Source organism: Lepidochelys kempii, chromosome 16 (genome assembly GCF_965140285.1).
Source record: "Lepidochelys kempii isolate rLepKem1 chromosome 16, rLepKem1.hap1, whole genome shotgun sequence".
Taxonomy (NCBI): Eukaryota; Metazoa; Chordata; order Testudines; family Cheloniidae; genus Lepidochelys; species Lepidochelys kempii.
Genome location: NC_136395.1, coordinates 5,781,262 through 5,793,145, shown reverse-complemented (window position 1 = coordinate 5,793,145; position 11,884 = coordinate 5,781,262). Strand labels below are relative to the sequence as shown.

The 11,884-nt window shown below is 52.4% G+C and overlaps 1 protein-coding gene across 1 annotated transcript; it reads right to left on the bottom strand.

Moving 5' to 3' along the window:
• Positions 1 to 330: 330 nt before the first annotated feature.
• On the bottom strand, positions 331 to 3,254 carry PHPT1 (phosphohistidine phosphatase 1). Its single transcript, XM_073313805.1, has 3 exons — positions 3,062 to 3,254; positions 2,286 to 2,410; positions 331 to 846 (listed from the first exon to the last, which is right to left on the bottom strand). The coding sequence occupies exons 1-3, from the start codon at positions 3,207 to 3,209 to the stop codon at positions 754 to 756; spliced, it is 366 nt and encodes a 121-aa protein (XP_073169906.1). The 5' UTR covers positions 3,210 to 3,254; the 3' UTR covers positions 331 to 753.
• Positions 3,255 to 11,884: the final 8,630 nt, after the last annotated feature.

The window sequence follows — 11,884 nt, the reverse complement described above, 5'->3', positions numbered from 1 at the left end:
TGAAAGAACTGGAGATAAAAGAAAAAGAGAGAGAGAGACAGCGAAAACACCAACTGGACCTGTTAGAGAAGCAGAACCAGAACCCCTGACCCCAACGACTCCATCAGTCCAAAAATCCACAAGTGGGAACACTTATATTCTGCATAAAGTGAGGATGATGATATTGTTGGATATCTGACTACCTTCAACAGGCTGTGGGTAATACATGAAATCCCTGCTGAAAGAGAGTTCCTACCCTGATTGCAAAATTAACTGGTAAAGCCGAAATGTATTCAATGGAATGCCTACTGAAGATGCTTTAGACTATTGTAAATTAAACTATTTAGACTATTGTAAATTTAAAGATACTGTTTAATTTTCACCATAAACATTCAGGGAGAAGTCCTGGCTCCACTGAGATCAATGGTAACCCCCCTGGTTTTACTGGGGCCAGGATTTCCACCACAGGCTTTGCTGCCCCTTCATCAGATGCAGCTCAAGACTACAGCGCTGAGACAATTAATGGATGCAAAGGGCATGGAGGCTGGTGAATTCCTCTTGCTCTAGACTCATCCCCCTCCTGCCAGAAGCTTCCCAGCAGAATGAACTTGTATCTTCCATGAAGCTCCAGACACAAGGAAACACAATGGAGCCCAGGCAAATCCAGAGCAGTGGCCAGTGCAGGGTCTCTGCTCCCACAAGCCCAGCCAATGACCTGAGCTTCTCAGTCCCAGGAAAAGGGAGTGATGTCTGCTGCTGTCGGAGTAAGCCAGGTCAGTAGCCTTCGTTAGCCCAGGTGACCACGTAGTCTGGATACTTCTCTTTCAGTATCTTTGTGGACACAGAATGTTTTGCTTGACCAAAGCCCTGGAAGAGGAAAAAGGCAGCACTGTGAACTGTGAAGGGCTCAGGAAGAGTCCTGGGGACAGAGCCCTGAGCAATAAGAAAATCCGAGAGGATAATCTGGGGATGGAAGAGGCCCCCAGTGCCTTGCCTAAAACTCCCAAATGACCGCCATCTACACCTGGCAACAATCCACACTGAACGCACTGCAGCTTGGCACCTGGTGCCCAGAAGTGGAGCATCAGGGCAGTCCTGTCCTAACCCTGTCCCTGCTCCTAGAGGAGATTAGGATTGGGAAGATTCTGGAGAGTGACGGCATCCTTGGGCCACACAAGGTACCTCTCTCTTACTGGCTTTACCTGGGGCAGGTCTGGGGATCTAGAGTGTTTCTGGCAGAGGCAGTGAAGGGAGACAGTGAAGAATAAGTCGAAGGAGAGAGATTAAACTATTTTCCAGAGCTGGGTGGAATGCATACAGTTCTCTCTGCTCCAAGAGCAAACAGCGCCATGTGGTCACTGTTAGCCCTTTGAGCTGCCCCTTGGCAACACCTGCTGCTCTGTGCCCAGAGTGACAAGCAGCAGTGCATGAATTTATTCCAATTCGGCTTCCTTCTTTGCCCATTTGGCTTTTGCTCTCAAAATGGAAGCAGCCACAAGCACAAGCCTTAATTAGGTGGGTACAGTTAAAGGAGCACAATCCCCCCGGAGGAACATGGTCACACCAGCATAGATGTACTTGTACTGGGATAGCTATTCCCATAGGGAAAGTGAATAAGCTATACAAATATAAGGCACCTTTATACAGACATTTCTGCATTCATATCAGGGGATTGTACTGCTTTAACTATACTAATGTAGTTAAAGCAATAAAGGATGTACAAGCATAACTAGATCAGTAGAAAAGTTACACCCCTACCTGACAGTTATACTTGTACAAAACTGTGTTTAGACAAGAGGTTAACAGGCAGCAGGTTTTTTAAAAAAAAAACATAAGGAAGCACTTCTTCACACAAGGCACAGTCAACCTGTGGAACTCCTTGCCATGGGCTGTGTGTAGTGAAGGCCAAAAGAATAAGTGGGTTCCCAAAAGGAGATAAGTTCATGGAGGATCGATCCAACAATAGCTGTTGTCCATGATCGTCAGGGATGCAACCCTACACTTTGGATGTTTTTTGGTCTTACAGGCCCACTCTTCAGGAAGGGCTATTGGTTACCAGCCTAACTAATAAGTCAATACCTTTCCTTTAAAGCTTTGCTACCTTATACACATTAGACAGTGGTAAGATGCCAGCTTCCATGTCAAAACTGAACAGACTGTGAGTGGGGGGTTCCAGGCTGGTGCTGTTGCTCAGACAGCAAAGATACCAGCATAGGTGAAAAGAATCCTCTCCACCCACTCCCCTCAAGACTGGTTACAAGTTTCTCAATCAAACCAAGAGCACCCTCCCATGGCTCCTTGTTTACCACAGAATATCCATAAACGTGGATCTTCTTTTCCTTGCTCTGATGGGAGATCCTGCCCCCGCCCAAGCACTCGCAGTCGTAGCCTTGCTTCTCGATTTCTGCTGCAGTCTTGTCATAAATATCAGCTAGGGTGGGAGACAAGAATGTAGAATGAATGTAAACAAAAGTCTATTAAAGTTCCTTCCCTGGGGATATTCTTGGTTCATGTATGATATATGGAACATTTAATTCATACATGTGCTACCTACCCCACACATACAATTGCAGGGTAAAGACATGCTCCAACCTTACCCACAGTTAAAGGGATACAGGATTGGTAGGAACCACAATCTGATGGCTCACCACTATGGGCCCCATTTCACAGTTCTCATCTCCAGACCCAGTTCCTATGGATCCAGATCTGAACAGATTGTTCCTAGGATTTACAACAGCAGGAGTGGGTGGGTGAGATTCTGTGGCCTGCCTGACTAGATGATCATAATGGTCCCTTCTGACCTTAGTATCTATGAGTCTATGAAAGAATCCCAGCCCACCCCACTCACGATGGGCTTTCTGCTCCGTTATCAACAGCACCATTTGCATCTATTTGTATTCAGCTGCACGGTGATGGCGGAACCCAGGAGTCCTGGTAACCGCGCTGCGCGGAGCCAGCCCCGACCCGCACCTGCCCCCGCAGGGGCCCCAGCGCTGGGGGCGGGGCAGCTACCCCCGGGGAACAGCCCGGTACGCGGCCCAGGCGTAACCCAGCCCCCAGCCGGCCCCGCCCCGCCCCTCACCGTGGTACTCGGCCCAGGCGTGGCCCCGCACGAGATCCCTGGCGGGCCCCTGGCCCCCCGCCGGCCGCACGCGGATCAGCACGTATTTGAAGACGCCGTCGGGGTCGATGTCGACGCTCGGGATGCGGCTCAACCCCTCCGCCGCCATCTTGCCGGCCCGGCACCGAGCCAGCGGCGTAGCACTGCTTCCGCCCAATGGCAAAACGGGGCGGGGACTGCACAGCGCCGCGGCCAATCGCGTTGCAGAGCCGTGAAGCTCTCGCCCAATTAGAGCAAAGCGCTCTTAAAGGGGACGCGAACAAAGTCTAATCCTTAAAGGTGAGAGCGGAGGGGTGTGATTTCGCCGGCAGAAAATGCCGGTGGCTGGGCCGATTGGAAGGGGCGGGGCTGGCCCGGCCCGGCCCGGGAGGGGGCGGGGAGTGAGCGGGGCCTGCTGGGCGCGGGGGGGGGCGGGGCTGCAGGCGTTGTACAAACACCCACAGACAGCGCGATGCCCTGAGGCCCCCCCGGCACCCCGACACCCCCCCGACACCCCTCTTCCCGCGCCCCCTGACAGCCCCCCCACTCCGCCTGACAGCCCATGCCCCCCCGGCACCCCATGCCCCCCCTGACACCCCTCTTCTCGCGCCCCCCGACACCCCGTGTCCCCCGACACACCTCTCTCACGCCCCCCCGGCACCCCTCTTCCCGTGCCCCCCCGACACCCCGCCTGGCACCCGCACGCCCTCTGACACCCCTCTCCCTGCTCCATGCTCCCTGTGCCCCCCTGGCACCCCATGCCCCCCCTGGCACCCCTCTCCCCGTGCCCCCCCAACGCCCCTCTCCCAGCTCCCTGCACCCTGCCTAACACCCTGTGCCCCCCTGTCACCCTTCTCCTCGCTCCCTGCTTCCCGTGCCCCCCCTCATACCCCGCTCCCTGCTCCCCCCTGACACCCCTCTCCCCATGCCCCCCGACACCCCACGTGACACCCCATGCCCCCCTGGCACCCCGGTCCCACCCTGACACCCCTCTTCTCATGCCCCCCTGACACCCCGCGCCCCCCTGACACCCCTCTCATCACGCCCCCCCAACACCCCATGTCCCCCGACGCACATCTCTTGCGACCCCCCGACACCCCTCTCCTTGGGCCCCCTCATGCCAGTGTCATGCTTCTTTATGTTTTTGCATTGATAACTTGGACCCATAAAGCAAATGCATCCGGTGTAACGCAGCCTGCTTCTGGCTGGGGCCCGCTGCTGTCGTTCAAAGAATTAACAGCAATCACAGGATGAGAATGAGGGAGCAGCGGGTGGGTGCGTCAGGCTCCCGGATTAGCTGGGTATAGCTCTTATCGAGGACAAAGGAGTTGGAGGCGCAAGTGGTGTTCTCGTTCGTCCTCCCCGTGGAAGGAAAAGGCCTGGGTAGAGACCGTCGAATCGTGGAAGTCAACGAATGGCTACGCAGGTGGTGTCGGAGAGAAGGCTTTGGATTCTTTGACCATGGGATGGTGTTCCAAGAAGGAGGAGTGCTAGACAGAGACAGGCTCCACCTAACGAAGAGAGGGAAGAGCATCTTCGCAAGCAGACTGGCTAACCTAGTGAGGAGGGCTTTAAACTAGGTTCACCGGGGGAAGGAGACCAAAGCCCTGAGGTAGGTGGGGATGTGGGATACCAGGAGGAAGCACGAGCAGGAGAGCTCGAGAGGGGAAGGCTCCTGCTTCATACTAAGAAAGCAGGACAAACAGCAAGTCATTTCAAGTGCCTATACACAAATGCAAGAAGCCTGGGAAACAAGCAGGGAGAACTGGAAGTCCTGGCACAGTCAAGGAATTATGATGTGATTAGATTCATAGATTCATAGATACTAAGGTCAGAAGGGACCATTATGATCATCTAGTCTGACCTCCCGCACAACGCAGGCCACAGAATTTCACCCACCCACTCCTGCGAAAAACCTCTTACCTATGTCTGAGCTATAGAAGTCCTCAAATCGTGGTTTAAAGACTTCAAGGAGCAGAGAATCCTCCAGCAAGTGACACGTGCCCCATGCTACAGAGGAAGGCGAAAAACCTCCAGGGCCTCTTCCAATCTGCCCTGGAGGAAAATTCCTTCCCGACCCCAAACATGGCAATCAGCTAAACCCTGAGCATATGGGCAAGATTCACTAGCCACATACTACAGAAAATTCTTTCCTGGGTAACTCAGATCCCACCCCATCTAATATCCCATCACAGGCCATTGGGCCTATTTACCATGAATATTTAATTACCAAAACCATGTTAACCCATCATACCATCTCCTCCATAAACTTATTGAGTTTAATCTTAAAGACAGATAGATCTTTTGCCCCCACTGCTTCCCTTGGAAGGCTATTCCAAAACTTCACTCCTCTGATGGTTAGAAACCTTCGTCTAATTTCAAGTCTAAACTTCCTGGTGGCTAGTTTATATCCATTTGTTCTTGTGTCCACATTGATACTGAGCTTAAATAATTCCTCTCCCTCTCCGATATTTATCCCTCTGATATATTTATAGAGAGCAATCATATCTCCCCTCAACCTTCTTTTAGTTAGGCTAAACAAGCCAAGCTCCTTGAGTCTCCTTTCATAAGACAAGTTTTCCATTCCTCAGATCATCCTAGTAGCCCTTCTCTGTACCTGTTCCAGTTTGAATTCATCCTTCTTAAACATGGGAGACCAGAACTGCACACAGTATTCCAGGTGAGGTCTCACCAGTGCCTTGTATAACGGTACTAAAACCTCCTTATCCCTACTGGAAATACCTCGCCTGATGCATCCCAAGACTGCATTAGCTTTGTTCACGGCCATATCACATTGGCAGCTCATAGTCATCCTATGATCAACCAATACTCCAAGGTCCTTCTCCTCCTCCGTTACTTCTAATTGATGCGTCCCCAGCTTATAACTAAAATTCTTGTTATTAATCCCTAAATGCATGACCTTACACTTCTCACTATTAAATTTCATCTTATTACTATTACTCCAGTTTACAAGGTCATCCAGATCCTCCTGTAGGATATCCCTGTCCTTCTCTAAATTGGCAATACCTCCCAGCTTTGTATCATCCGCCGACTTTATTAGCATACTCCCACTTTTTGTGTCGAGATCAGTAATAAAAAGATTAAATAAGATTGGTCCCAAAACCAATCCTTGAGGAACTCCACTGGTAACCTCCCTCCAGCCTGACAGTTCACCTTTCAGTAGGACCCGTTGCAGTCTCCCCTTTAACCAATTCCTTATCCATCTTTCAATTTTCATATTGATCCCTATCTTTTCCAATTTAACTAATAATTCCCCATGTGGCACGGTATCAAACGCCTTACTGAAATAACTGGGATAACTCACATGACTGTCATGGATGGATATAAACTGTTCAGGAAGTCAGGCAGGGCAGAAAAGGTGAGGGATTGTATGTAAGGGAGCAGTATGACTGCTCAGAGCTCCGGTATGAAACTGCAGAAAAACCTGAGAGTCTCTGGATTAAGTTTAGCAGTGTGAGCAACAAGGTTGATGTCGTGGTGGGAGTCTGCTATAGACCACCGGACCAGGGGGATGAGGTGGACAAGGCTTTCTTCTGGCAACTAATGGAAGTTACTAGATCGCAGGCCCTGGTTCTCATGGGAGACTTCAATCACCCTGATATTTGCTGGGAGAGCAATACAGCGGTGCACAGACAATCCAGGAAGTTTTTGGAAAGTGTAGGGGACAATTTCCTGGTGCTAGTGCTGGAGGAACCAACTAGGGGCAGAGCTCTTCTTGACCTGCTGCTCACAAACGGGGAAGAATTAGTAGGGGAAGCAAAAGTGGATGGGAACCTGAGAGGCAGTGACCATGAGATGGTCGAGTTCAGGATCCTGACACAAGGAAGAAAGTAGAGCAGCAGAATACGGACCCTGGACTTCAGAAAAACAGACTTTGACTCCCTCAGGGAACCGATGGGCAGGATCCCCTGGGAGAATAACATGGGGGGGGAAAGGAGTCCAGGAGAGCTGGCTGTATTTTAAAGAATCCTTATTGAGTTTACAGGGACAAACCATCCCGATGTGTAGAAAGAATAGTAAATGTGGCAGGCGACCAGTTTGGCTTAACAGTGAAATCCTTGCTGATCTTAAACACACAAAAAAAAGAAGCTTACAAGAAGTGGAAGATTGGAGAAATGACCAGGGAAGAGTATAAAAATATTGCTCGGGCATGCAGGAGTGAAATCAGGAAGGCCAAATCACACCTGGAGTTGCAGCTAGCAAGAGATGTTAAGAGTAACGAGAAGGGTTTTTACAGGTATGTTAGTAACAAGAAGAAAGTCAAGGAAAGTGTGGGCCCCTTACTGAATGATGGAGGCAACCTAGTGACAGAGGATGTGGAAAAAGCTAATGTACTCAATGCTTTTTTTGCCTCTGTCTTCACGAACAAGGTCAGCTCCCAGACTACTGCACTGGGCAGCACAGCATGGGGAGCAGGTGACTAGCCCTCTGTGGAGACTATTCGGGACTATTTAGAAAAGCTGGACGAGCACAAGTCCATGGGGCTGGATGCACTGCATTGGAGAGTGCTAAAGGAGTTGGTGGATGTGATTGCAGAGCCATTGGCCATTCTCTTTGAAAACTCCTGGCGATCGGGGGAGGTCCCGGACGACTGGAAAAAGGCTAATGTAGTGCCCATCTATAAAAAAGGGAAGAAGGAGGATCCTGGGAACTACAGGCCAGTCAGCCTCACCTCAGTCCCTGGAAAAATCATGGAGTGGGTCCTCAAGGAATCAATTCTGAAGCACTTAGAGGAGAGGAAAGTGATCAGGAACAGTCAACATGGATTCACCGAGGGCAAGGCATGCCTGACTAATCTAATTGCCTTCTATGATGAAAGAACTGGCTCTGTGGAGGAGGGAAAGCAGTGGATGTGTTATTCCTTGACTTTAGCAAAGCTTTTGATATGGTCTCCCACAGTATTCTTGCCAGCAAGTTAAAGAAGTATGGGCTAATAGAAAGCTGGCTAGATCGTCGGGCTCATAGAATCATAGAATATCAGGGTTGGAAGGGACCCCAGAAGGTCATCTAGTCCAACCCCCTGCTCGAAGCAGGACCAATTCCCAGTTAAATCATCCCAGCCAGGGCTTTGTCAAGCCTGACCTTAAAAACCTCTAAGGAAGGAGATTCTACCACCTCCCTAGGCTCAACAGGTAGTGATCAATGGCTCCATGTCTAGTTCGCAGTCAGTATCAAGCAGAGTGCCCCAAGGGTTGGTCCTGGGGCTGGTTTTGTTCTATATATTCATTAATGATCTGGAGCAGGGGTCGGCAACCTCTACAAGTGGTGTGTCGAGTCTTCATTTATTCACTTTAATTTAAGGTTTCGTGTGCAAATAATACATTTTAACGTTTTTTAGAAGGTCTCTCTCCATAAGTCTATATATTATGTAACTAAACTATTGTTGTATGTAAACAAGGTTTTCAAAATGTTTTAGAAGCTTCATTTAAAATTAAATTAAAATGCTGATCTTACACCATCAGCCTGCTCAGCCCGCTGCCAGCCTGGGGTTCTGTTCACCTAGGCCAGCAGCTGGCTGAGCAGGGCCTGCAGCCGGGACCCCGGCTGGCAAGGGGCCGGCAGCCAGAACCCCAGACAGGCAGTGGGCTGAGTGGGGCCGGCAGCGGGGACCCCAGACCAGCAGTGGGCTGAGCGGCTCAGCCCGTTGCCACTCAGCCCGCTGCTGGTTTGGGGTTCCGTCTGCCGGCTCTGCTGGCTCCTGTCCTACCTTTTCCCTGGTTCTGGCCCATTTTCTTCCTCTCTCTGCACTGAGCTGAGGGTGGGGGTGCGCTGACAACAGGGCTGGGGGTGAAGGAGCAGGCTGGGGGTTGGGGTGCGGGGTCTGGCCAGGAGCTAGAATGAGGGAGGGGACTCAGGGTTTGGGCAGGAGGTTTGGGTGTGGAGAGCTTACCTGGGCAGCTCCCATTTGGTGCAAGGGGTGCAGGTGGGAATGTGGGGGGGGTGTGCAGGAGCTCCCGTTTGGTGCTCAGGGTGGGGGTGGGGATGGGGATGTGGGGGGTGCAAGAGTCAGGGCTGGGGGGGCTGGGGTTGTGGGGGGGTGCCAGAGTCAGGGCTGGGGTTGTGGGGGGGTGCAGGGGTCAGGGCATGGGGTTGGGGTGTGTGGGGGTGCAGGGGTGAGGGCAGAGGGCTGGGTGTCTGTGACGGGGATGCAGGGGTGAGGGCAGAGGGCTGGGGGTGTGTGAGGAGGGTTCAGGGGTCAGGGCAGAGGGCTGGGGGGGTGTGAGGAGGTGTCAGGGGTGAGGGCAGAGGGCTGGGGGTGTGTGAGGAGGGTTCAGGGGTCAGGGCAGAGGGCTGGGGGTGTGTGAGGAGGGTTCAGGGGTCAGAGCAGAGGGCTGGGGGTGTGTGAGGGGGGGTGCAGGGGTCAGGGCAGGAGACTGGGGTTTTGGGAGGGTGCAGGGGTCAGGGCAGAGGGGTGTGGGGGGTGCAGGGGTCAGGGCAGAGGGCTAGGTGTGTGTGAGGGGGGTGCAGGTTAAGGGCAGAGGGCTGGGGGTGTGTGAGGGGCGTGCAGGGGTCAGGGCAGAGGGCTGAGGGTGTGGGCTGGGATCGTGGGGATGCTCCCAGCCCCCTGCCCTGAGTGGCTCATTGCAGGGGGCTGGAGGAGATATGCTGATTCCACCCCCTTCCCCAAGGTTCCCAGAGCAGAGAGCCCTGCGGCTCCGCTTTTCCCTCTCCCACTCCCTAGCAAGGGCCGTCAGGTGATTGGCCGCAGGGAGGGACAGAAGGAGAGGCAGGAACCCTGCACGCGGGGGGGAGGGGGAAGCTTGCCTGCCCTGCAAGGAGAGAGCGGTGGGCAGGGGGCAGAGAAGAGCGGGCAGGGCTGGCCAGGATTTTTAATGGCACATTGCTCCTCTTTGGCACACGTGCCATAGGTTGCCAACCCCTGATCTGGAGGATGGTGTGGATTGCACCCTCAGCAAGTTTGCAGATGACACTAAACTGGGAGGAGAGGTAGATACACTGGAGGGTAGGGGTAGGATACAGAGGGCCCTAGACAAATTAGAGGATTTGGCCAAAAGAAATCTGATGAGGTTCAACAAGGACAAGTGCAGAGTCCTGCACTTAGGATGGAAGAATCCAATGCACCGTTACAGACTAGGGACCGAATGGCTCGGCAGCAGTTCTGCAGAAAAGGACCTAGGGGTTGCAGTGGATGAGAAACTGGATATAAGTTAACAGTGTGCCCTTGTTGCCAAGAAGGCCAATGGCATTTTGGGCTGTATAAGTAGGGGCATTGCCAGCAGATCGAGGGATGTGATCATTCCCCTCTGTTCTACATTGGTGAGGCCTCATCTGGGCCCAGTTTTGGGCCCCACGCTACAAGAAGGATGTGGAAAAATTGGAAAGTGTCCAGCGGAGGGCAACAAAAATTATTAGGGGACTGGAACACATGACTTCTGAGGAGAGGCTGAGGGAACTGGGATTGTTTAGTCTGCGGAAGAGAAGAATGAGGGGGGATTTGATAGCTGCTTTCAACTCCCTGAAAGGGGGTTCCAAAGAGGATGGATCTAGACTGTTGTCAGTGGTACCAGATGACAGAACAAGGAGTAATGGTCTCAAGTTACAGTGGGGGAGGTTTAGGCTGGATATTAGGAAAAACTTTTTCACTGGGAGGGTGGTGAAGTACTGGAATGGGTTACCTAGGGAGGTGGTGGAATCTCCTTCCTTTGAAGTTTTTAAGGTCAAGCTTGACAAAGCCCTGGCTGGGGTGATTTAATTGGGGATCGGTCCTGATTTGAACAGAGCGTGGGACTAGATGACCTCCTGAGGTCCCTTCCAGCCCTGATATTCTGTGATTCTCTTGCCATGGTAGGGGTCTCAACACTGACGCACCTCATAGAATATCAGGGTTGGAAGGGACCTCAGGAGGGCATCTAGTCCAACCCCCTGCTCAAAGCAGGACCAATCCCCAATTTTTTTGGCCCAGATCCCTAAATGGCCCCCTCAAGGATTGAACTCACAACCCTGGGTTTAGCAGGTCAATGCTCAAACCACTGAGCTATCCCTCCTCCTTCCCACCTCGCTGTCTCCTGTTTGCTCCCTGTGGCATAGAATGGTTTGGGGTCTTGTGGGCTGTGATACTTTGGTCTAATTTTGGTAGTTGTCAGAGGCATGCACAGGAATTTAAATTTGACCCCTTTTGGGGGGGCATGGAAGCTAACTGCCTCACTTCTGCTCCCCTGGCCCCAGGAGGAGTTTGCTTTCTCCCCTCCCCATGGGTCCCGGCAGGAGATCGATCTTCTCTCCCTCCACCCTGTCCCAGCCCAGCCCTGTCAGGAACTTGATCTTCCCTGCCTTCGCAGCTCTGGTGCTGGAGAAGTTCTGTGCCCCTGCCAATTATTGGGGGTCGGGGCTGTGCCCCTGCTTGCCCCTCCCCCCCGTGCACGCCTTTGATAGTTGGGTTTAGTGGGCAGGTGCTGCGTTGTGTCTGTGGTCTGTGATCTACAGGTGAACCTGGATGAGCTAGTGGCCCCTTTTGGCCTTAAGCAATATGATAATATGGGAGGTCTGGGACAGCCTGGGAGGGCAAAGAGGTGATCTCAGCCTGGCTCCTTCCTGTTCTCCAGAACAGAGGGTCTGCGCCTCTGCTCATCTGGGTAGCACAAACCTATTCACTCACTGAGGATGAACATCTCTCCTCTGCAATGGCCAACACATGGTTTGTGCATCGCTTAAGCCTTCAGAATAGGACTGATGATGATCCTCCGTACCGGGGCATTTTCTTGACAAGTTTGTTCCCTAGTCCAGGGGTGGCCAACCTGAGCCTGAGAAGGAGCCAGAATTTAC